General features: G+C 39.8%; 2 protein-coding genes and 1 long non-coding RNA gene across 15 annotated transcripts; 2 read left to right on the forward strand and 1 right to left on the reverse strand.

The window, feature by feature from the left end:
* The first annotated feature begins 3 nt into the window (after positions 1 to 3).
* LOC116432166 (beta-1,3-galactosyltransferase 5) lies at positions 4 to 11,107 on the forward strand. Of its 9 annotated transcripts, XM_076372318.1 has the most exons (5): positions 4 to 481; positions 7,363 to 7,950; positions 8,824 to 9,009; positions 9,839 to 9,940; positions 10,728 to 11,107. In XM_076372318.1, the coding sequence occupies exons 2-5, from the start codon at positions 7,401 to 7,403 to the stop codon at positions 10,754 to 10,756; spliced, it is 867 nt and encodes a 288-aa protein (XP_076228433.1). In that variant the 5' UTR covers positions 4 to 481; positions 7,363 to 7,400; the 3' UTR covers positions 10,757 to 11,107. The 9 variants fall into 9 exon arrangements, with proteins under 9 accessions (XP_076228433.1, XP_031844497.1, XP_031844501.1 ...); XM_031988641.2 differs by lacking the exon at positions 10,728 to 11,107 and having other exon boundaries at positions 6 to 481; positions 9,839 to 10,670; XM_031988637.2 differs by lacking the exons at positions 9,839 to 9,940; positions 10,728 to 11,107 and having other exon boundaries at positions 5 to 481; positions 7,367 to 7,950; positions 8,824 to 9,342.
* On the reverse strand, positions 1,417 to 2,817 carry LOC143175105 (uncharacterized). The gene is made up of 2 exons (XR_012999745.1): positions 1,780 to 2,817; positions 1,417 to 1,707 (listed from the first exon to the last, which is right to left on the reverse strand). It is a non-coding gene; the product is annotated as an uncharacterized LOC143175105 (long non-coding RNA).
* Positions 11,108 to 11,525: 418 nt separating the features above from the next.
* Positions 11,526 to 25,056, forward strand: BtbVII (BTB-protein-VII). 5 transcript variants are annotated; one of them, XR_012999744.1, is made up of 8 exons: positions 11,526 to 11,674; positions 12,139 to 12,489; positions 12,564 to 12,917; positions 13,045 to 13,174; positions 19,458 to 20,005; positions 20,635 to 21,551; positions 21,660 to 21,700; positions 21,929 to 25,056. XR_012999744.1 is itself a non-coding variant. In XM_076372312.1 (6 exons), the coding sequence occupies exons 2-6, from the start codon at positions 12,178 to 12,180 to the stop codon at positions 20,902 to 20,904; spliced, it is 1,614 nt and encodes a 537-aa protein (XP_076228427.1). In that variant the 5' UTR covers positions 11,526 to 11,674; positions 12,139 to 12,177; the 3' UTR covers positions 20,905 to 25,056. The 5 variants fall into 5 exon arrangements, 2 of the variants coding, with proteins under 2 accessions (XP_076228427.1, XP_076228428.1); XR_012999742.1 differs by having other exon boundaries at positions 20,635 to 21,700; XR_012999743.1 differs by having other exon boundaries at positions 21,660 to 25,056.
* The last annotated feature ends 528 nt before the right edge of the window (positions 25,057 to 25,584 follow it).

Raw genomic sequence — 25,584 nt, forward strand, 5'->3', positions numbered from 1 at the left:
GGAAGGTCCATCATGTCACCCGTTATCCTAAGACCTAAACCACGCTTCGCCTATGTCAAATACGCGTCGTGCCGCGGCTTCGCCTCCTACCGAGTCTTCATACACATGGTCCGTCGGTGTCCGATCTGCGTGAGGGCGGCCGATTAAACAAACAAACAGGAAGGAAAAGATGAGGGGTGTCAGGAAAAAAAAGAAAGAGAACTGCTGAAGCACCACGCGGTGGATTCTCGCGCGTTTGACGCGCGGCTACGCTGCGACTCTGCCACCGGGGAACGGGTCCGTGTGTAATATGCCGCGACCGAACGCGGCGGATCATCGACAACGCGGTGGTCTGACATAACCGCAAAATCCTCCTGTGACCGCATCGCGTTTCGGCGGCGTCCAGCCTTCGACAACACTCTCCCCGAATGCGGGGAACAAAGTACCCGACCGCTCGACGGATGCACACGCATTTCTGAAGTTTTCTCGCCGCACGTGAGTTGTGAGTATCTCTCGAGTCGCTCTATTTGTTGTTTTTCTCTTTCACTCCTCTTCCGAGCGTACGTTTCCGTCTGCCGTTTTTACCTTTCGTTCACTGGGCTTTTAAGACCCGATTGTCAACACTCTGATTGAAACGAAATCGAACGTCCGAACGTTGAGTTTCGCCGTTGTGCCAGGTGGGTTTCTATGAAATATTCATTCGGTGCGACGGTGTGTTTTCGTTTTGGCATTTGACAATTAATAGAGCGTAGACGTTCACCGAACGACACTCGTAGTGGGGAACGATAATCGAGTCGACGACAGTCGGTCGAGCCTCGGTCGTGTACGCTGCTCTTGTTCAATTATTTATCGCGGATCATGCTACTGGCGTTCTTTAAAGTTTATTAGGGGAAACATAGTACCAGTCAGCGTGCGTCGCGGCCGCGAGCGAATAATATTGGAACACCAGGCGGAAACGTTCTCGAAGCGTTCGAATTCTATCTAATGGGAATGCCGACGGTGAAAGTTTTATTTACGTCCGCGACTGCTTTCTAAACTTCGCCTAGTTCGATACCGAAAACACTCTATGGTTCTTCGCTTCCTTCTGTCATGGTTCGCACGCGTGCAACCGTGGATTATTTGAACAACCTCGGGAGGAGCTGTTACTGCTCGCATGACACGTCAAAACAAACAGAGAAGTTAATGAGTAACGTCAATTGAAAACTGGTTTTTTATCTCTTATACGAACCGTTAACGTATGTGGCCAGGTGTTTGTACACATGTAGGGAACCTCGCAACGTATAGACGTCGAAACACATAGGGTGTACGTAATGTTTTATGGTATCTAATAGTTTCTAGTAAATAAATTAAATAATTTTTAACATATATGGATTGAGATACTAATTAACTCATTTCGTGTAAGGAAGAATTCGAGGATAGATTAAATAGATTTTCGAGAAATGTTAAATTATATTATATTTTTCCTTGGTCTTTTATAAATCTTATTTCACTGTATTTCAAATTCTACTGTTAGAAGTCATTGTTAGAGTTAGAGACTATTAGCATTACTGTTATTATGACACAGCAGTTCCATTTCTTATGACCTTGAACAGATACACGTGTGAATATTAGATGCTCCGATAGTTCTTATCACCACGGGCTTAAGTGAATCCGTTTATAACAACGAAAGTCATTGATCATGCTAGAACTATTAGCGACTAGAGCAACTAAACAGCATATTTATAATTCCTTTTAAAAATAAGAAGAGTATTTAAAAAATTTGAAAAAACTGCGCTTTAATCGTATCAATTAAGGACCTACTCGTAATTGAAAATTTCCCCGCCATTTTGAAGTACCCCTTCTTTGCCACAAAGACGTCAAGTCATAAGGTAGTGCACGAAGAATATTACTTTTTGCTCGCAAATGGTAAATTTGTTGAGAAAAAACCACTGAATTCATTTTCCCAATCGAATATTTTATTCCCGATAACGTATCTCGCATGCACTTACATTTGCACAATCTGCAGTTCACGATGCTAGGTGTGGACAGCGAGTACGTGTATCATCGTGTGAAGTTGGCTTAAGAGACTATAACATTCCTTCGTACTTGACAGTCTCTACGCTGAAACTCACGAGCCAGAAATACATTCCCAATGTTTTCTTTCGACTGTGTACAGTACCTTCGTGCGATGATTTCCGACCAGTGAACGTTAGCGAATTATTTTCAAATTCATAGTCTATAATTCGATAAGTTTAAAAACAATTCTCCGATTCTGACAGTTCGAGGGTCATTCGATATTTATCAAAATTTCAGAGAAAACCGTTAACGTTATTAAGCCAATCAATATTGAACTATTAATTGAACTGAACGTTGACAGTTGACTTGGCGCTCACTCGAAACGATGTATTTTTACCTTTTCTTTCGACTGTGTACAGTACCGTGTGATGATTAATGATTTTGAGACTCACAGTCGATAGTTCGATAAGTTAGAAACAATTCTCCGATTCTACGGTTTGAAGGTCATTCGATGTTTATCGAAATTTCAGAGAAAACCGTTGACATCATTGAGACAATCAATGTTAAACTATTAATTTAACTAAACGTTGATAGTTGACTTGGCGCTCACTCGAAACGATGTATTTTTACCTTGCTTTCATGCGATGATTTCCGACCAGTGAATGTTAGTAAATTATTTTGAGATTTATAGTTGATAGTTCGATAAGTTAAAAACAATTTTCTGATTCTACGGTTTGTAGGTTATTCGATAAATTTGTCAAAATTTCAGAGGAAACCGTTGACATCACTGAGACAGTCAATATCAAACTATTAATTGAACTAAACGGTGATAGTCGACTTGGCGCTCACTCGAAACGATGTATTTTTACCTTACACCACACGGACTATATGAAGCAAGGCTAACGAGATTATTAACATATTGCGTACTGGCAACGAGAGGTTTTTAATTAAGTATAAAGACACTTAGCTATGTAATTCTGCTGATTACTATGGTACTTAGAAAAATATTAAATTTCATTCGAATTATCTATTCAACACGTTGAACGCCGCACGATTTCACAGAGGAAAATACGCCGAATGGAAAAAATATAATATTAAATCATTTGATTGATTTGCATTACTATTCCACGTTCATCTAGCTGAATGCCACTGTATTATGAAGCATTATTTACAATATAGAATTGTTTTCATATAATCGTCGTTTCATTTAGTGAACTATAGCAATTCGATTTGGTCGGGGTCACCGGTGACCCCCATGGCATTCAATATGTTAAAATACATTATAATAAAAATAGACTCGCTATTAACTCATTGCGCACTGATAACGAGAAATCTCGTTTTTTTGTGAAGACACTTAGCTATGCAACTTCGCTAATTACAGTGTTTAAAAAATATTAAATTTGATTCGAATTCATTATCTATTTAAAATAATAAAAATAGACTCGCTATTAACTCATTGCGCACTGATAACGAGAAATCTCGTTTTTTTGTGAAGACACTTAGCTATGCAACTTCGCTAATTACTACAGTATTTAAGAAAACATTAAATTTGATTCGAGTTCATTATTCATTCATTCTATTCATTATCGTTAACACATCAACCCTTTGCGATGGTTAGGATAAGATGAAATATTCATGAAGACTAACTTGAACAAATGATTTAATTAGTCGAATAGCAAGAGATCAGACCGCAGTTTCCTTTTCTTCTATTAATTAAGCAATTAATATATAATTTAGCTTTGTACGTTGAATGTTTCGTATGTTTCACAATTTATCTATCAGTGCGTCATCGGTTATTCGTTGCTATGGCAGATGATAGTACTTATCGGTAGTTTCTCTGCTCTGCCGATGCACTCGGTAAGTTTCTTATTAGTCCGTCCTGTGCCTTTCAAGGAGGTTCAGCCGGCGTTCCGATGTCATAACCGAGACCTTAGAGTGGTGCGAAATCGTCGGCTCGAGGCAGTTAAGAAAATCGGTAATCGGCCTCGCCGAACACTTTCACTTTCCTATCGTTATCTGTTCAATGCGTTCACTCGCGGAGAAGCGCGTAGCGCGAGCCGGACATAGTTACCATTTACACGTTCACATTTATTCCTGACTCACGTCTTAACACTTTCACGTTCGCACGGTTCCCAAAAATTTCCTTCCCTGTCGCCGGAACTTTTTGCAAAGTTGTTCGTTAAAATGTACAAATATAAAATTCATTACAACATGATAAACTTATCTGCTTTTTGTCGAATGATACGCGTAAATACGTGTAATACGTGCATTTAATAATACGTGTAATTTCTAATAGCACCACGTTGAGGTCACCGCAAATAATAAACGGGATGCGAATGGCACCACGTTGGTGTCACCGTACGTGAAAGAGTTAACGGAAATCAACGGATACTTGAGTTAATACGCTTCAATTAATATCGATAAAACGAATTTCACTTGTGTATTTTGATTCTTTGAGAAAATTGTAGAAAATCCGACAATTGTGTAGTTTCCCCGAAAATGAGGCATGTGCGCAATTAACTCGAGAGGCGCCTTCCGGTCGCCATTTGATTCGACCCGAGAACATTGTAAAATTGAAAGTTCAATATCAAATTTTATGTAATGTACGAACACATAAAACATCGGAATAAAACAGTTCTGTCGCGTAATTTATGCGAGGTATTTCTTTATGTAAATTGCAAAAAATATCATTGACATTTCATCGGAATGTAATGAATATTCATCGAGAAAAATATTCTCGAGTGCAATGGGTTAACACGTTGTTCACCGGTCACGAGTTAACCCTTAGCACTTCAGGTTGTTTTGTAATCTATCAGCAACTGCAACTAATTTTTGTAGAAAACTAGAAATGCTATAACATTTTTTCGATCTCTTATTTTCCTTGTTAGTACAGAATTTTGATGTGCGGAGAATCGAATGATTTTAAGGTAGTTTCTTTAAGATTCAAGATTCAGATTTTCTTCGATCCAATAACTCTTCTAACCAAAATGTTCGAGAAATGAAACTGAAACGAGTCATTGAGTTCCTAAATATACTGTAGTTTATAACTTCTAAGAACAGTATCTGTAGGACTAATTTCATTTTCATTATGTAAATATAATTATAACTGAAATCTCTAAAATCGTAATGCGGCGTGTTAACACATTTCAGCTACTGGAAACGCGAGTGTCGGTGATTGTATCGATACATTTTTAATGATCAATCAAACCGATATTTCTAACTTACAGAAAGAATAAGGAATTCGACTTTGTAACTTTATATTATTATAATTCGAGAATGAGATACAGCTAGAAATATTGGTTAAAAACAATCGATTACCACAATTCATTACGTAGAGACGATGTACACTGTATTTATTCATCAGTTTATAGATCGGAATACAAACGATTCCTGACTCATCACGCTAATGAACCGTAGAAATGTCATCAATTGCTAACTGATAACAGAAGTTAGCTTCGTTTCCAGTAGCATTTATTGTCCGTCGCCACCTTTGAAACTCGAGTACTGAAAATAAATGTGTAATCAACTCGTACATTAATTGAGCCGTTTGTAATGCGAATACGGGTCACCGGTGACCCGAGCCGCCTCTAAACGCGTCGGTACACCGACAACGAGGTTTCACGCTTAACGCTGTCGAGTTTAGTAACGCTTAACGCGAATACGAGTCACCGAATAAACAATGAGTTATCTTACTTGAAACCTGAGAAATAATCGGACGCCTCTCCTATTTCTCAGTACTTTGCTTACTTGCTTAATGATTTCTTTCTCAACTCTTATCGATACGGTTACTTTGTCGTTAATAATTTATTGGAAAAAAATAAAAATTCTAAGCATATCTGAGTATCAGTCAGAATAACTGGTTTCGATTTTTTTATTTAGCAATTATTGATATCTTCGAATTGAATATTCGAAATGATTTTGAGAATAAATAGTTTCATTCGAGTACTATAATGAGTGTCTGAAGAAACTGAAAATATTGTTACAGTTTTTATAGGAATTGCATATTAATCGTATTAAATGCTCGGTAGTTCTAGTGTTAAGTATAATAGTTGATTACGGCGGAATAATATTTATTAGAAATTTATTCAAATTTCCAAAGATGAGTCTTTCTACAGAAATGGGGTCCACAAATTACCTTCACGCTGGGAAAGGGTCATTAGTAAGGATTGAAATTATATTGTTCAATAAATATTAATAAGTGTATGGGAAATGTATTTTCTTTGAATCCAAGAACGGACAGAACTTTCCGGTAGACCTAATATTTCGAATTCGAATTAACTAAGTAATATATATATTTGTTGAATCACGTTGAAAATCTTCATCGCGAGTCTCACTCGTTGTAGGACGAGAGGTTAATATTATATATGCGCAAAATACGTCAGTGGTTCAAGATGCGTAAGCGTATATTGTTCCCACTTCAACCAGTGATACACGATATATAAAAAATGTTCAACAAAGGAACTTTATCACGGGTCAGATGCGAGGCGGCCCCGTCTTCTGCCGGAGATTGCAAGCGGTTAACCTCTTACGATTTATTTCTCAACTATCTTCGATGCACCTACTTTATCGTTAATAATTTATCGAGAAGATAAAAGTCCTAGGCATATTCCATGCTCATGTCCACTCTGAAGTATAATAATTAACACTGATTAACACCATTTGTTTTCAAAATCAGTGTCGACAATACGTTCTTTTTCTCTGAGTACAGTATTATTTCACGATCGAGAGGTATCTTATTTATTATTCTCCACAGAATTTACATTCAAGAAAACTCATTAACTTCAACAAATGTTCCAAACCACCCACAGGAAAATAACTTAGAATATTCACTTCAACTAATTGGTACTATCAGAGAAATCTACCGATAAAGCGTTAAGTAACTCAACGGTTACTTCAACAAATGTTTAACCCTTTGCAGACGAAGACTCTTTAAAGTACATGAAGCTTGCAACATTCGAAGCTAAATTATACATCGAACGCGTCAACAATGATAAAAAAGGGAACTATAACACTTGCCATTCAAGTAATGAACCCTCTGCGGACGAATGTCGGCATTTCGGCGAGACGAAGTTTTCATATTTAGAATGCTAAGTCACAGACGGGTGATTTAATTACTCGAATAGCAAGAAGTCAGTACGTTTCTTTTTTCAATTATCTAAGCAATCGATGTATAATTTCCTATACTTCAAGGTATCTTCGTCCGCAAAGGGTTCAGTCATTTATTTGCGACTTGTTCCAAATATGAAAATTCCTCGAATAAATAATTACTCGAATAAAAGATAAAGCGTTGAGTAACCGAACGCCCTCGCGTCCAATGTCCTCCATGTTGGTCCCCATCGGAGAGCGTAACACAACCACGAGAAATATGAGTGCCTTCCCTTTTTCCAGCCAGGCTGAAACGCGTATGATGAAAGGGTCTCGTTAGTATGCTGGATAAGCGGCGGCTTCATGCATCCGCTTCGTCGCCATGGACCCTGATCTTCGTGGTCGCCTTGGCCCTGACTGGATGCTTTTCGTTCTGGTTGCGCATCGACGGCCCCATGACGCCGTACGCTGGCGGCGCGACAGCGCCCGGCTATCTGTTGCTGTTCCCCGCGAACGTGACGCCCTCCCCCCAGCCGTACTTGCTGAACGAACTTCCGTTCGGTGACAAATCGAGCCTGATCGACATAAAGGATTTCAGGTTCACGATCAACCACGATCCGTGCAACCGGACGCACCCGTTGCTGCTGATGCTCGTCCACTCGGCGCCCGAGAATTTCCTCAAGAGGAACGTTGTCCGCGAGACGTGGGGCCAACAGTCGACGGACGTCGTGCTCCTCTTTCTAGTCGGCTCGTCCGATGAGCATCAGACCAGCCTCGAGGTGGAGAATAGGAAATACAAAGATTTGATACAAGGCAACTTTCGCGATGCCTACAGAAACATGACTTACAAGCATGTGATGGCGTTGAAGTGGGCTACGTATCATTGTCCAAGTAAGCGGTTTTCTTATGGGTACGGCTAACGTTGACACGTTCGCTACCAGCGTCGCGTGTTTGTGACTAATTTTGGATTTTACACGGTGAAAATGGAGTTAATGCTATTTTGAGACTACATTGTATTTAGGAACTCGATGACTCGGCTCAGTTTCATTGAATGTTTTCTTTAGATTTGTTGGATTGAAGAAAATATAATTGTGGAGGCCGTCAGCGAAATTAGCGGTGGTAGCGAATGTGTCGAGCGCCATAGGCACTGATGACTGACGTTTTCGAATTATGAAAATGGTTAATGACAGGGATTGTAACGCTAAATAATTATTCCTGCTTTTCTTTGCTGCAAAAGGATAGCTCTACGGAAACACGGTGAAGATTTTCGTGTTAACGCGTTGACTGTTACGAGAATCTCGAGCGTTTCGTCATAGCAAGATTTATTCCTTTGTACTGCAAATAGTATTAGAAATAATTATTAATGTTTTGGTATCACACTGCTCATATTACGCTATTATCTAGCTTCGTGTCTTACTTAATATTTCTATTAGAAATAATATTATTAATAATAATATTTTTATTAGAAATAATAATGAATGTTTCGGTATGACATTATCTAGCTTCATGTGTTACTTAATATTTCGATTCAATAGCAATATTCTTGTAATTGTTTTCAAGCAATTTGGAAGCTCCGGTCACCACCATGGTTAACATGTTAAGAGAAACAGCTTTGGACATAGAAATGATCTAATGATCATACTCTTTACTCTGTCCTTAGAAAATAATCTCATAGAATCTTTGATCATTGATTATTCTAACACATTAACGTAAATAATCCTTGATCAATAGTTTCCTTAACTAATCAACTTCCCATTGTTCCAGGTGCCAAATATATACTAAAATTAGACGACGATGTTTTTGTTCATATTCCCGCCATGTTGGATTTCTTGACGCGCGACCTGTCACCGTGGGGCGCCAGGAGGTTGATCCTCTGCGACCTCCTCTCCATGGCCACCGTGAAGAGGTCCTGGCGCTCGAAATGGAGGGTCTCGCCCCAGGAGTATCCTGGTAAACGTTATCCCGCGTACTGCGCCGGATGGGCTATACTGTACTCCCCCGATAGCGTGTTTCTTTTGTATCGCGAAGCCCAACGGGAGCCATACTTCTGGATCGACGATGTCCACGTGACTGGGACTTTAGCTAGGAAAGTAAATTTAACTCAGACCTCACTGCATTATCTGGTGCTAACCAACGAGAACATGCAGGAGCTTCTGTCCAACCCGAGCTCTCGTAGGGAGTTTCTCTTCGGACCTCCTAACCTAACGGAAAACGAAATAAGAGCCTTACAGAATCTGGTCACTAAACCACGGCCTAACAGTGAAAGCCTACTAAACTGAAAACATCCACCGGAATCCCTTGGTTTTCGAACGTGCAACACAGGAGAACCCGCCCGGCGTTCGAATGCGTTGGATAATTCCAAATTCTTCGTTTCCTTTCTTTCGCACCAGTAATTACGTTGCGGTTAGAAACTTATCAAAGGATCCTTTATCAGACATTGACCCTCCTCCTCCTCTTCCTCCTCCCCGTCCTTCAAATTTAACCCGCCGTGCTGATATCCATTTCCTTATGAATCATTGTACTCTTGCATGACAGTTTGGTGTTACGGTGGCGTATAAATGTGTGTACTTACTTACATATCTACTTGTTTTCTCGAACGGAGGTTCATTTAGACGTTAACGAGACGCGTGTAAATGAACGTTTGCTCCGAAGGTGTTCGCGACTTCACGCGGAACGGAGCGATCCCTCGTGGAGTCCATATACAATTCGTACATATCTTGTCATATCACCTGCGGCTCATTTACATCTAATTAATAATCTTAATTTCTATCATTAACAGAAGTTCGAAATACGGATGATGGGCTCGTTAACACCCTTGTACATAGGCGGCTCCCATGCCGCGCAGCGTGTGGCTCCGTGAATGAAATGACAGACGACGAAAGTAAGCGATGGTTTATAGAAATCAGATTCGTGAGAGAAAATTTATAGATCGAGGGGGTGTTTCGTGAAACGGGGACGCGAACTCGGTGGTTCCCGTTCCTCGGATTTCGACGGATCGGACGATCGATCGGATCCACGGGAATGTTTCTATTTAATCGTCGCGCGAGATGGTAAATGGACCGTTGATGACAGTTTCAAGGACGCGCTCGCGTTTCACGGAACACCCTGTATACAGCTATATCAAAATTTATGGTAACAGATTGTTATATGAGAACTTTGACGAGTCAAATTAAAATTGTTACGTAACAATAAGTACAACACCCCGAAAAACAAGGGTCCATTCGCAGTTTAGGGAGATTACGGAAATTCTTGTTCTTGTACTATGAACCGTTCCTCGAGCGCAATTCGATGAAAATTCAATTTCTGAGTTCCTTAAGTGTTCGAGCGATGTCGGAAAGTAGCATGGATCAACGCGCACTTCATTTCTACGATTTATTGTAAATGAAATACCTCAGTATTTGTATACGTATATACATATCATATTTCGTTTTTATTCCATCTCTCTCTTTCTCTCTCTCTCTCTCTCTCTCTCTCTCTCTCTCTCTCTCTCTCTCTCTCTCTCTCTCTCTCTCTCTCTCTCTCTCTCTCTCTCTCTCTCTCTCTCTCTCTCTCTCTCTCTCTCTCTCTCTCTCTCTCTCTCTCTCTCTCTCTCTCTCTCTCTCTCTCTCTCTCTCTCTCTCTTACTCTTTCTCTCTATCTCTCTCTGTTTTTTTTTTTTTTTTTTTAAGATTCCCATATACAACGAATACGAACATAACGCAGAACCAAAAACGCACTGATTTCTCTACGATAAGCGAGTATACGTTTCACGGGACAAATCTGTAAAAATTCTTGGATCGATTTATTAGTATACACTTATAGTTCTATCACGTACAAAATGAAGAAACCGTTGACGGATTCGGTTTATGGCAGTATTCTCTCGATCCTCTTTTGCCCCGAGCCGAACGGGTTCGACGATGGAGGTTTATACGTATTTATTTAATTTTTATCGATTAAATAGCAATTCTTGTCGTCGCACTGTGTGAAATGGAACATATCCAATTGTATTATCGAACATATCCACGATGTAATCTTTGTGATGAAGTAAAGTACTTATAATTTCAATAAACCACGGTTCGTTTCAATTTGGAGGTTATCCACGACTATTTTAGCATTAACTTACACGACGAACGATTTTATTAATATCGCGCGTTATACGTGCAGCCCAAAATGCTCGTATTAAAAAGATTGCTCTGCTGCGAGAGAAGTATCATGGAAAGATATAAGCGTCGTGGTTGACAGATCCTCGCCAGATGTCACTATCGGCCAGCCGCTATATTGATCAAGTTAGATTTTCTAAGGACGCATGTTGATAAGATCTCGTATTTGTCGATTGCATGAGAAATTCGTCGCGATACGTCAAAACATACGTCGGCACGAGTTTTTGAGAAGGTTTGACGTGAGTCGCGTCGGTCTCGTCATTTTTCGTCTATGACGTCATTTGTGAATTACACAAGCGTCACTGGTGAGTCTGTTGTGTGGAAAATTTCGTCGGATCCATGGCAGCGGCGAGTGAACTCTGTTTTTCCTAATTGAAAACAGACCGGACCGACGAATCTGGGAACAGCCTGGCGATAACTCAGTCGGTGCTACTTGACAGTGATTTTAATCATCGGGGGACCTCCGCACGAACCAAGTGAGCAATTCCAACGTTTGTCCTTTCCCCCTGATCATCCCCGTGGTAGGTCTATATTTGTTATGCGCCGAGCGATCGTAACCGTATTGTCGTGTATTTTTTCGTTTGTTTTTCGTGCTCCCGAGACGCACCACGCAACGCGTCTCATCGATTTGACGGGCGGTTCGCACGTTTTTCGAGAATGACAACCCGCCTGATCGTGGGGTGAACACGCAAATCCGACTGGAGTTTGTGTCAATGAGAAAACCGTCCCGATCGTGTTAGAACAATAACATAGATCACCTTTTACGTGCATCGTTTAAGTGCCGCCGTATGTCGACCGGGGTTTACAATTGTTTTTTTGATAACAACAGTTGCACTTGTCACGAATCATTGTTCGTCTTTGTAGCGTTTCATTGGTATTTACTGATTTTGTTTACAAGATGGAAGGAATGAAATTTACAATGAGATTAATGGTTTTACAGATATAGTTATCGTTCCTGGTTGTTCGCCAGTTTACTGAAATGTCGATGCAGCAGTTCTGTTTGCGGTGGAACAATCATCAGCCGAATTTCATTTCGGTGTTCTCGAATTTGTTGAACAATGAGACTCTGGTGGACGTGACACTGGCTGCCGAAGGCAGACAACTTCAAGCACACAAAGTTGTGTTGTCTGCGTGCAGTACATACTTTCAGTCGTTGTTCACTGTTAATCCGTGTCAGCATCCGATTGTTATATTAAAGGATGTAAAATTTTCTGATTTAAAGATCATGGTCGATTTTATGTATTATGGTGAAGTAAACATATCACAGGATCAGTTGCCGTCAATCATAAAGGTATGTACAGTTTTTGAATTGTAATTATTTTATGGAAATGTTGGTAATGTATTTGTTTGTATTTCGTTGAATAGACGGCAGAAAGTTTGAAAATAAAGGGGCTAGCGGAAATGCACACAGCATCCTTAACAAAGTGGCCAAGTGGTAGTAGTGAAACAGGAGGAGGGGATCGTGGAGAATCCTGTTCCCCTAGTCCATCTCCACTATCACCATCATTTCGTAGAAAAAGATTAAGAAAATCATCCACAGGGTCAACATCTGGGTCTGGCGATAAACCAGAAGAGATTAATGAAATCACTTTAGTTGCTACCAATATTGTAAAACCAGAGCCTTTGATTGTCTCACAAGAAACTGGTGAAAATCTAAGGAGACCTGTAAATACTAATACAGAATCGCAAGGCAGTATTGATGAAGATCAAATATCAATTGTAAGCATATACATTCGTATATGTATATACACAATTTTCATATTTTTACTGATTTATAAATTAAATATAAACATAGCTTTAAAAGTTTAAATAACCGAAGAGTGTTTCACGGCGCGATGCATTTTAGATGAGCAATATGGAGAACAGTTCTGCTGCAACACCGGCACAAAGCGATGGTTCAATACAGGATGTAAGTCAACAATCAGGAGGAAATGTTCCACAGAGTTCAGTTTCATCACAACCACCTGCGCATCAAGGTAAGTAAGTTCCCTGTTATGTATACAGTTAGATTGATGTTATTATAAGCAATTTAATCAGAGCTCTAAAATGATCTAAGAAAAGGGTTTATATACGTTTAGGAAAATTTAGTGCATATAAAAAGGATAACGTTTCATTAATTAAAGTTATTGCTTCTTCTTTTTATGCTGCATGACCTATAATATAATTATTGAAACAGATCGTATCTTTTTTATAATTCTTAATTATTGTATCATTAGTGGTAATATTAGAAATGACATTAGTGTTTATGACACTCAGTATATAAAGACGTGCAATAAATCACACGTTAAATAGTGTAAAATATTGTTCAAAAATGAGAAACACAATACTTTTGTTAATATATCGTACAACTGTAGGTTTAAAGTTATTAGTTCCATGTAAGAACACTATTAAATTTTAGAAGGAATATTTTAATATGTATCAAACAGTGCATGAAATGTATCTTTCACACAAATACATTTGTAATTTGGTAGTTACGTGCGATCTACACTGAGTGTGGTGGGTATTGAAACTGCATGTTAAGAAACAAAACTTACACACATTATATGCTGGCACAGATGCGTTTAAATGTACTGCACAAGGAAAATCAACAGACGTTTGACATGAAAATAGAGCGAAAGTCCGGGGAAAAAAAAATGAAAATTAGTTGTGCAAAGTTTCAAGGCTAGTCTCATTCATGAAATTCATCATGGTACACAGATACATAGCACACAATGTATAATGTTCTTCAGAGGACAGTCAAATCGGCCTTTTAACATTGTTAAGTGTGTATGTGTGCCTTGCTCTGTCCTTCAATTCAACAAAGTTATACACATTTTTGAATATCCCAAAATGGAAGATAATGTGCTTTAAAATGTATCTGTGCCATGCCACATTCTGCCCTCAGTATTTCCATATATATATCATTACATTCACAGACTTTTACATATATCTTTCTACTCTTTTCTGCTTACAGCTTAGCATTGTTCCTTCTTTTCTCACACACAGTAGCATAAAGCATTACTTTTTATTTCGACTAGACAGTTATTACTCTAATTCTATAATATAATTCCAAGAGCAATTCAATTACAACAGATTTGCCTTGTACGTCAATTACTTTCTAAAGATATTCTGTCTACCATGATCAAATACATATATATATACACATATGTATATATATATATATATATACTATTTTTAACATCTTCGTCTTATTATGCTACACAGAATATTTCCAACCGTTCCACAAGATCATTTTCTTAATCTGCCTACACTTCTCATACATGACTATAACACACATTTAATTAGTACTTATCGTTGCATTTAATGAAAGCATACATATATAGCCAGCCGAACTAATTCCTGTGCTCTGACCAAAAATGAACCGGTCTGTTCCGCAGGATTGCAATGGACTATTATGGAGCACACATATCCACGTTTCGCTCTGTCCTCGTGTCAAACGAATCTGTCGATCCAAGCGTCATCAGCTTTTACCACGCCTGAAATAACAGCTTCCTCGACCATCAGCGATCAGTACTCCGGTACCAGCACGACTGGTTCTAGTTGCGCCCTGACGAATTACCCGAACTCGTCGCACGGGACGTTGCAGCACGCGTCGTCGAGCGGCCCGTCACCGTCTGTTCAGTGTCCCAGTAATTGCCAGAGCCCGTGCGCCAGTCCGCAGACCGCTATTAAAAGGAAACGATCGACAAACCCGCAAGCGGACGAGAATTTTATCAGAGCGTTAGACGCTGTCCGGTACGGCGGCATAGGATTCTGCAAGGCGGCCAGGATGTTCGGCGTGAACAACCGAACGCTATGGCTCGAGTACAAAAAGCGCGGTTACCCGAACAACCGGCCGAGCCTGAAGTCAAGGGTCAAACAAGAAGTGAACTCCTCGCCACCGCCAGCTCAGTCCGCTCAGCCGGTTAACTCGCAGAGTCCTACGCCGATGGGACCGCCCACCACACCGCACAGCACACACAATACTCACAGCACGCATACAATGCTGACCACTCACAGTCCTCACACGATGTTGAGCGGCTACATCGACAGTAGGCACACGGACTACGCGTTGCCCAGCACAACGATGCCGATCAATTTACACGGCGTCAATTACAACGCGATGTGAGCCGGGCACAACGCGACTGCCGGTATCAGTTGTATAGACGAGCTTGAAAAGTATTAAGATCTCCGCGTTCAGGCATCCCGGTGATAAATTCATCGTCCGGTGACTACCATGAATCATCTCGGAGGTCAATGCCGGAGCGTGGTCTCGGGCTAATACTGAACGCGTCGCAACTATGGGGGAAAGGAAACGTATGCAACCATCGTAAACTTGTCGAACGCAGGGAAAACACAGTTTTTAGACATCTTTTTTGCCTAGTTCGTACGTACCTTTAAGAAGCTTTGAATAACACGGATCTCGAGTGGGATTACTGATAGGGAGGGGGGTGGGGGGAGTGGTCGGTTGACCTTTATACACCAGAGATTTTTTATATTGAGGTACACGTGTGTAACGAAAGATGTCGTCGGTATCTAATGCTGGAACTCGTTGACTTCTGGATTTTGGAACTGTTACTGGTAAAACAGTCTTTTTTTTCCACTTGACTTATCTTTTATTTATTCGAAGGGGAAAGGAATCGAATCGTTCGTTGTAGTTGAATATCCGATTTGTATAACAGAGCGTTGAAGAGTTCTACGTTGCGCATCAACGACACGTTCGCGTAGGCCGTTTTACTCACATTATGCCAACCGGCGTTTCCGGTTGGGAACAGGTCAAGCTCTGGAAAAGGTTCCTTCGGTTGAGAGGCGCGTATCGTTTGAAATCCGAACCGGTACGACGTGGTAGAGCACGTTCGTTAGTGATTTCATGATGTGTTCCTTTATTTGTTGATTTCACGGTTTTTTAATTGACGTCCTATCACCGAGCGGGTTCTACGCGGACGGTCTCGAATAGAATCCAACGGTTGGCGTGCGCCGGCCATTTTCCGTTCGCGAGACAAACGAACAGCGGAACCATTTCGTTCGTCCAATATTTTTCAGCCGGCACGCCGCCGACGCCGCAAAAAAACAGTTTTGTACATAGCGAGTAAAGTAGCCATATGAAATTATTAGCTAGAAGAATATATCATGTGTATTTGCACACAGTTAACGCAGACCTACGGAAGCTAACGATTATTCATCTATGAACAGACTCGAGTAGAACAGGACTCGTCGTCAATACATGTGTTACGATTGATTGTTGCCGGTTGTTCCATTAGTAACGGTCCTCGAGAAAGTCAACTGAAAATTATCACGGTTAGGTTACTCGCGGGACTTTCCAAGTTTTCTACGGTAATTATACTCGATAACTTCTACGAATACGAATATTCATTTGTCTTCGGACAATCTCTGTCGAGACGTTAATGTACCAATGTTGAAACGATCTTTTCGGTACACCCGGTGCATAGGTGTAACAGGTTACAGGGTACGAGAAATTCAAATGCGTGGCATTTCAATTGTTCTTACATTTCGGCGAGATCTGAGACCATTGTTAACGATGCTCCATTGATTTCTGTTTCTTCTTTTCTTTGATAAACTCTGTCACATTCGGAGTGTAAAATAAGCGGCTATCAACGTTTTGTACAAAGATGTTTTTCTATTTACGCATTAAGGGACGTAATATGTAGACGAAATTGTTCTGTTACATGTGTACGGCTTTATTACTAACTTATAAGAACAATAAAGTAATGCATGTATTGAGAAACAGCTCCACGATACGACCACCTGTCTATTTCATTCAAGTCGAAGCTATTCTCGTTTCGTTTCGAACGGAGACGCTGCTTAGGAAACGAACTTGTTCCGTTACGTTGACAGTACCAGTGAACTGTCCTCGACTTTGTAAGCGATTAGGGCGTTAGAATAAATTAAAGGGCGCGCATCCCTTTTAGTATTCCGAACTAGGGGTAATGAATTCAACCGTTTGACTGCCGAGCAGCGCGATCGCGCTTCTCCGGCGCACCGCCTAAAAATGTCAGCCTATCGGTTCGTAGAATCAAATTAACTTTATTCGTCTTCCTAATTAGTTTTGTTATCGCCTGCTTAGAAACGGAAAGACACGATCGCGCTATTTAGAATGTTTTCACGTGGAAATAGGAAGCGACACTCTGAGCTGAAACGAAAGGCGATCGCGCCGCTTGGCATTTCTCGACCGGGTTTTTTAAAAGACCCGCACTCAAACGATTAACACGTTAAGCGCCACGAAAATTTAGACTATTCTCCCGTGGAGTTATTCTTTGTAGCACAGAAAAGTAAAATTATTCATTATTTGGCGTTAGAACCTTTGCGTTACACTGTTATCAACTTAGTTACGTTATTAACACGTTGAATGCCGCGGGGTCACCGGTGACCCCAACCAAATCGAATTACTATAATTCACTGAATTAACCCTTGCACTCGAGAGGTGATTCTCAGTCACCACTTGATTTGATTTGCAAAATTATAAAGTTATATATAATATTAAGTTATATAATATAAATTATACATATAATATAAATTCTGCTAAATTAAACACTGAATGCTTAAGTCAGAGAATAAGGAAACTATGTACTGATTTCTTGCTCTTCGAACAGTTAAATCATTTGTTCACAACTGAATATTGCAAACATGGAAGTTTGATCTCAGCAAAATGCCGACATTCGTCCGCAAAGGGTTAATAGTTAATTGCAGAGGAATAATATCTACTTCGAGATTAATTGAAAACTGTTCCATATTAGAAACAACACTAAGGTGACGACATTTAGCAAAGTAACCTAACGCAATTCAATCGAATGCTTCGATATTATATTTTCTTCTTCTTCCTTTGTTCCGTAAAATCATTCGGCATTCAACGCGTCAAACATTTCATTCCACATCGGTTACCTCGCATGTCACGATCTCAAATTCTAAACGTCGGTCACCAGTGACCCGCACGGCGCTTAACGTCTTAAACAATGTAAATATCACCGATCATCCGAGCACAATTGATCCATCCCTCGTGCGAATGAGTATCGTTTACGTTGCATGATTTGTACAGTTGCATTTGAAATCGTCTCGGCCACGTTTCCACCGCATTGTTTTCTACGTACTTAATTCCAGGACGCGAACGGCGATCTTTTAATCGTCTTCCTCTTTTTCCCAATTTCGAACGAAACCAGAATTGTCCCGCGATCGTTGGATCGCGAAACGGTTCGACGAACCCAGGCGAGGTTCCCACTCGAAGCGCACGAGCTTTTCAACTGATACGTTATCAGCATCCGCGATCGATCGTTTTACTTTATCGACAATGTATCCAACGCGTTCCGCCGATTTCCGTTTACACCTGTACGAGAGCAATAGACGAATACGAAATGTTGAGAAACTGTCGATCGCAATTGTACACTTGCACCCGATCGACGGATTACGGGGCGGGGGTCGTAGGTCAGCCGAGCGAGAGACTAGTTTAATTGATACGAATTTTCTATGAAGAGGATCGAGTTTGTTGTGTCGATGTTACGTATAACGTCTTGAGGAATAATAGACGCGCGAGAAACGCGTTGGGAGAGCTAATCAAAACGACCGTCTCTGGCCGGGCGTAAATTCGTTCACGTAAGATATCCGTCTTTTTAGATCTTAATTATGTAGCGATTTTGTCAATGAAAATAAAGCTTTATTTAAAATCTTGCGAGATCTATTCTAGCGGAGCGCAACGTCAATCTGTGCCTGCATATAAGCGATCGCCGTGTACTGAGATTCCTGTACAACCATTCTTATTCATTGGTACTCGTTATAGAATAATTTAACATGTTCGCTACCGGCGTCACATATTTCTTATGGTGATCCTATATAAATATTATATATATAAATATTATATATATATATATATATATATATATATATATATATATATTAAAATATTGTAACTATAAATTATATATATTACAATATTTTTATAATATTTATTACAATATCTTTGCTATTTCGTTCACGAGCGCAAATATTATGCAATATATGAAGTGACATTTCAAATTTCAAATTGAGAAATTAGTTTCACATTGGGAAACACTGATTCAGATGCTTGTAGATCAAACGACTCTTATAAAACAGGAATAACTTCTCTTGAATCGAGACTTCTATAAAAACAGAATTCAGTGTATCCTACACCTGCACCTATTTCTCAGTACACCAGTAGCAACCCTCCTCCATAGCCAGGTAAAAGCGTCTCCCCAGCACGTTTGGCACCGAAATTGGAATTCCTTCATCTGAAACTTTTCTCCATTTTAGTAGTGTGCAAGCCAGCGGGTCCAAAGAGGTGCCGGCTGCTGATGCGCCAGCCGCGCGTGAAGAAGGAGCCGAACCACCTGTCGCCGGACAGCGAGACATCCTCGCCGCACATCGTCTCCTCGTCCATCCACGTGACTGCGCCGACACTGAACCTGCCGCAGACGTCCAGAAGCTGGGAGGAACCGCGGGTCTCCCCGCCGCCGCAGTCCATCCTAGTGAATCAGTCCAGTCTGCTGGCGGTGACCACCTCGACGAACCTGTTGACCGTGCCACAACCGTCCTACCTGACCAAGCAACACTCTCATCCGCTCTTGTCTAGTCAGCAACAGCCTGCCGGCGGCAGCGTGTGGATCCACAGGCAGCACTCGAACCCAGAGTTCCCCAGGAGGACGACCAGCCCTTCGATCGTCGTCGAACCGGCACCGGTTGTGAAAACAGAGCAAGAGACGTCGGAGGAACCACCGGTCATTCACATTGAAACTGGAGGGTCCACGTCTGGGCTCAGAGTGAAGACCACTGAGCTTAGACGAAGCTCCTCTTCGCCTCAGGTATTAATTGATACACTGGAAATGGATGGTGTTAGGGACATGGAGGTTTAGAAGAGTAGATGATGAAGTAGCAAGCACTTACTGCGAGTTGGATAGTTGTCTGGTTGTAATGATTGAACGTCAATACTGAAATGAGAAAGAAAGATTAGTATAAGGTGCTTTGACCTTTTTAATAGGTTGAATGCCATTGATGACTGGAGATTATAAATTACTGTAGAACAGTTGCAATAGAAAGATTGATGTTAAATAGAAATATTTGATAACATAAGTAGATAGTGTAATATGACTACTGTGATCATATCGTTAATAATTATTTTCAATATCATTTTCCTTTGTTATTCGAATATAAGTATTATAAAACGCTAGAAAGTCTCGTGGCAGTCAACGTGTTAACTGACAATTCTGACTGTGACTCTACATTCTAATTGCACAAGTGATTCGCTCAAGCCAATAATCCTTTCTATACTCTAAAACATTTCTCTCTGTGTACACTTTCCTTTAAACACTGTATTGTATTTTTTAAAGCTACGTTAAAAACTGCATCACATTCTATAGTATATATAATAGTAATCCAATGGGACTCTATTCAAAATTTGTCACTGTCGTTGACGTTTGTGAATATGTTGCAGACAACAAGCAGGGAGACTAGAGAAACCATGGGAGGAGACCAGAGGCTGGGCCATTGTCCTGTGTTGCGTCCAGGACCAGCGTTAGGCTGCAATCATTGCTGGAACCCGATGGACGCCCGTGGCAGGTCGCTGCGACCTCTTCGACGGAAGACGAAGTACCATTGCCCTGAATGCCAGGCGAACCTGTGCATCGTGCCCTGTTTCCAAGAGTACCACGAGCAACGACGCGAAACGAAGCTGAAACCGCTACCAAAAACCAGCTCCGTCTAATGTGCCTCGCACACGAGCGTTCAGTTTTGTGAAACCTTGTATACCTTGGCTCCTCTTCTCACCAAAGATGGCCAGGGCGAATAGAATTTCAGATGACGTCCGTTCAATGACGATACCCGTTGCGAGATGTCTCTTGGATTTGGGAGAATTCGAGATTCACTTCTGCGGAGATTTTAGAACGCTTCAGGTCCCTCTTGTCTCGCTGGGTCGAGAGGTGTCTTCAGCATGGAGGATTGGTCGTTTGCCTTATCAGATGATGTATCGAAGAAGATAACGAAAGTTCCTGAAGATATTAGTAGACGGATCGAGAGTTAGGGTACACGTGGCCGTAACCCAAATGTCGAGGACCTGAGTTTTTGAGTATTACAAATTGCAAGATACGTTTTCATTGTTACCTCCTATTGTCTCCTTGTGGTTTTTCAGAGAGAAGCTCTCACGCCCCCCCGTGAAGTAACACCGAAGCAATTGTCAGGCTTCAAAAGGGAATGCGATGTCCAAGCTGTAGATTTAACCCAGACTCAAATCTCTATCTACTACTCGTCTAACTTAAAGAACTAGTTCTAGCTAGACTTAACCAAACGCTTAGGGAAGAAACGAACTTGATCCAGACCTAAATCACCACTTCAGATTAACACTAGAACTACCAGGTGGGTCAAAGTGGCCCATTTGAAAACTATTATATTTCACTGTTACTACAACTATATTGAATACGCTTTTGTGAGAGATTACTTAAGTAAATTTCTGCATTTCTGCAGATTTCTGCGGACACAGCAGTACCAGGCGCTTCAAATCTCAAGTAATGTATTTGAAACACTTGTTTTAAGATATGGGAAAGTCTAATTGTTTCGTAGTTCTAGTGTTAAGTGTCATTAGATCTAACTCGCTGCTTCAAGTGTACCGTATTAGATGTATTTAAGAAACAGTTTACTTTTCCATCGCCCCGTACCTTGAGCAAGTTACTCTCCATCGCCGTCTTTTCAAATTGGAAACGTCGTTTTTCTGTTCTCGTTACGGCCACGGCTAGGACACTTTCCAAGGAGCGTTTAGAGAAACAGAATACCCTCGACGGCGCAAGAAAGAAAATATTTCTTTAAGAATGTTCAAGAACACGGTCAGTTTCATGGCGCAGAATGGAAACAAGGACGCAGTAGAATATCCTTAGAGAAGCATCGTGCTTTTCCCGGCTACGTGTGCACGTCTACCGTCACCTGGAAAAGAAAGCGAACCTCTTATATTTTTTTACTCGACTAGGCGAGTACCTTGAAGACGAACCCATCACTCACCAGACATGGGCAAACTGTTGCTCCAGAAAACGGTGTATATGACTTTCAACGATTTTGTTCCATTGAACACGTATTTGATTGGTGGGAAGTAAATGGTGCAACACTAGAACTACCGATCATTTCAACTGTCTTTTACAAATTTCTCTCTAAAAACCATAAGCGTGTGTTTATTGAGATTTCAACTCAGTTGCATTTCAGTTTTGCTATTACTGAATTAGTTTCCATTAATCATTTTCCATGGAAGTGTCTGTACCTTTGCAGTAATCGTTAAAGAGGAAATCAGAAATAAGTCATTCTGATCCATCTGGTAGTTCTAGTGTTAACATTCACGTGTGAAACACAAGACTTTACGAAGTCCAAGCTTTATTAGACTATAAAACCATATGGAATGATTCTACTTTCCAGAGGAAGGATTCGACGCAGGCTACAGTTACCTCAATAACAGCAGCCATTTATTTCTTACCGAACAATGCTTGAATGTGTGTTTAGAAGGTTGCAGTAGAATCATCTTGATTAGACACCGTTAACACTAGAACTACCAGAGGTTAAAATGACTCATTCCTGGCTTCTTCTTTTCACAATTACTGAAAACTACAGATAATTCTCTGAGAAATTGCTACAGATATTGATTTAGCAATAAACTGAATTGTAAATCAATAGAAATCTACATAGTAGCACTGTTGGAGTTTCCATAGAAAAAGATCTAAGCCACCTTGACTGTTCAGTAGTTCTACTGTTAACCGAGCTAATGAATTTGCCCATCTCTGCTCCTCCTGTAAAGAAACTCCACCATGAACTTAACACGTTCGCTACCAAAGTCACATATTTGTAACATCCACAATCCTACATTTCACATAAATGAAATTAATTATATATATATATATATATATTTCAAATTATATTTATGAACTCAATGAGGCTAGTTTTGGTTTCATTCTTCCATTTTATTCAGAGGATTCGTTGGATCAAACAGGATGTCACAATGAAAGATATCACTGAGATAAACACTGGTAGCGAACATGTTGAGAGTGTTACAAACACGAGGATTTTTGTGGATGTATTTGTATATGTATTAATTGTGTACCGATTAACGATAGACGGTTAATCATTTTACTTACCCCCTTAGAGGTATATTCTTGCATAGACACACCGTTTACTTAGCGAACATTTCTATGACGTAACTTATTTATTTCGTACGCGTGTAAATAACCACGATATAGCTGTGTATATATTTTTTACGGGCGAGCGGCCGAGGACACGACCTCGGCGCAATTTATACAGGGTGTGACACGGAATCGAGAACGGGGGTCGAACATTTCGCAGAATGTTCGTTCATATATTTTTCTCTTGTCTCGCGATTTGTACGGCGAACGAGTGCGGATCCTCGTTGATCTATTGTCGTTCGTTTACGGAAGAACTTGCGTTCCGTGCATTTATCGAAGGGTGCTGAACGGGGTCACTCGAGAGTCCGTGACCGCCGTTCTTCGAGGGCGCGACATTTGTAACGTGATTTTCTAAGAACGGAGAACTTGTCTTTTATGGGAACGAGATGTTTCGGCAGTTTCAACTTTTTCTCGAGTAATGGTGAATCGGAGTTGTCCCATTTCGCTTGATCACGTGAAACGACATTTTATATTTTGAATTCTGCAGATTTTAACACTGGAACTATCAGAGGTCAAAATTCGTTCCTGATTCCTTCGTTTTACGATTGTTAGAGAAAAATTATTGGAGAAAGCACTGTAGACATTGGTTTAGCGATAGACAAACTGAATTGTACAATAGAAACTTCAATTGTACCACTGACGGTTTCTATAGAAAAATTTTGAAAAGTCTGACTGTTCGGTAGTTCTAGTGTTAGAAGACACGGCCTTGTTCGCTGAAATATAGAAGCATTGATGATTAACACTGGAACTACTGTACCAGTCGAAATGACTGGTTTCTATTTGTTTTATAATTATTGAGATTTTGGAGGCATTGGATATACGAAATGATCTTGAAAATAGTTTCACTTGAATAATATAATGAACGTTTGAAGAAACTGAATAATCTATTGTTACAATTTTTATAGGGTTCACATATGAATCGTATTAATTTCAACATTCAATATTTTCCGACGAGATTAATTTAAAGGATTAAATTAAAGGTTAATTTAAAATGAATTGTAAACTTTGGTATTTAACAATCTTCGTATACTGCATCAACGCATGAAATATTAGAAGAAAATTGTTTTGTTCCCTAATTTATGTATGAGTCCTTGATAAATTAATTTTCAAAAATCTTCTGTACATCTGATTAGGAAGTATTGAACATTTCAAGTGAAAAACATCCGAGTGCAAAGGGTTAAACGGTAGATCTAGTGTTAAATCTTCGCGTTTTCCGAAGAATATCGTCGAAGACAGTCTGAGAACTCAATGATTTTTGGTGAAGCAATACTTCAGGTGATCAGGATTAATGGCGCAACTCGAACTTTGACATTTCACGCGCGAATATCGCGCTCGTTGATCGAATTCAAGGGAATCCGCGAAGATATTAAGCACAGACAGATCGAAACGAAAACTGTCCTTGGCAGGAAGCATCGTGTCTCTGTCTTTCTTTGTTTCGAGGTGGATTTTTTAGGAATTCAAATGCATCGTTGCGAGAGGGCTTATCCCGCGGGAAAGCATTTTTCTCCCTCGTACCCCTATCCCTCCGATGTTCCGTAGGTTCCCGCAGTCACCGAGACGCGAACAAGCGTCACAGATGTAGCATACGTGCAATATATTTTTCTCGGCGTTACGAATATAATATGCGCAGTTGTATCGATTAATTATATTTTATGTAAAACTAGCCGTAAGATTCGTAAGTGAAAAATAAAGAGGATGTGATCGAACTGGGCTTCGTTAATCGCGGAACCTAAATCGGGATAGAAATATTTATTTCTGTTCCTGTCAATCCAATGAATCAAACTTTGATTAAGTTTAGTTGATTTAAATATCTTCTTATAACTATATTAATATTATTAGGAATAGTAGTAATAATATTAATTTCTAATATCAATATTATTAGAAATAATAATAATATTGATTTATAATATAGAAATATTAGAAATAGTAATAATATTGATTTCTAATATAAAAATATTAGAGATAATAATATTGATTTCTAATGTAGAAATATTAGAAATATTAATAATAATATTAATTTCTAATATCAATATTATTATTGATATTAACAGTAATAATATTAATTTCTAATGTCAATATTATTATTGATAGTAACAGTAATAATATTCATTTCTAATATCAATATTATTATTGATAGTAACAGTAATAAAATTCATTTCTAATGTCAATATTATTATTGATATTAATAGTAATAATAATCCTTGATTAAAAGTTTCCTTTACCAATCAACTTCC

Source organism: Nomia melanderi, chromosome 11 (assembly GCF_051020985.1).
Source record: "Nomia melanderi isolate GNS246 chromosome 11, iyNomMela1, whole genome shotgun sequence".
Classification (NCBI taxonomy): Eukaryota; Metazoa; Arthropoda; class Insecta; order Hymenoptera; family Halictidae; genus Nomia; species Nomia melanderi.

Excerpts from the sequence above, each read along its gene's own strand:
- LOC116432166 (XM_031988637.2), top strand. The coding sequence starts at position 7,401 with ATGCTGGATAAGCGGCGGCTTCATGCATCCGCTTCGTCGCCATGGACC. Across the intron at positions 7,951-8,823 it reads GGCTACGTATCATTGTCCAA|GTGCCAAATATATACTAAAA; the intron begins GTAAGCGGTTTT and ends CCATTGTTCCAG.
- BtbVII (XM_076372312.1), top strand. The coding sequence starts at position 12,178 with ATGTCGATGCAGCAGTTCTGTTTGCGGTGGAACAATCATCAGCCGAAT. Across the intron at positions 12,490-12,563 it reads AGTTGCCGTCAATCATAAAG|ACGGCAGAAAGTTTGAAAAT; the intron begins GTATGTACAGTT and ends TTCGTTGAATAG. Across the intron at positions 20,006-20,634 it reads GAAGCTCCTCTTCGCCTCAG|ACAACAAGCAGGGAGACTAG; the intron begins GTATTAATTGAT and ends AATATGTTGCAG.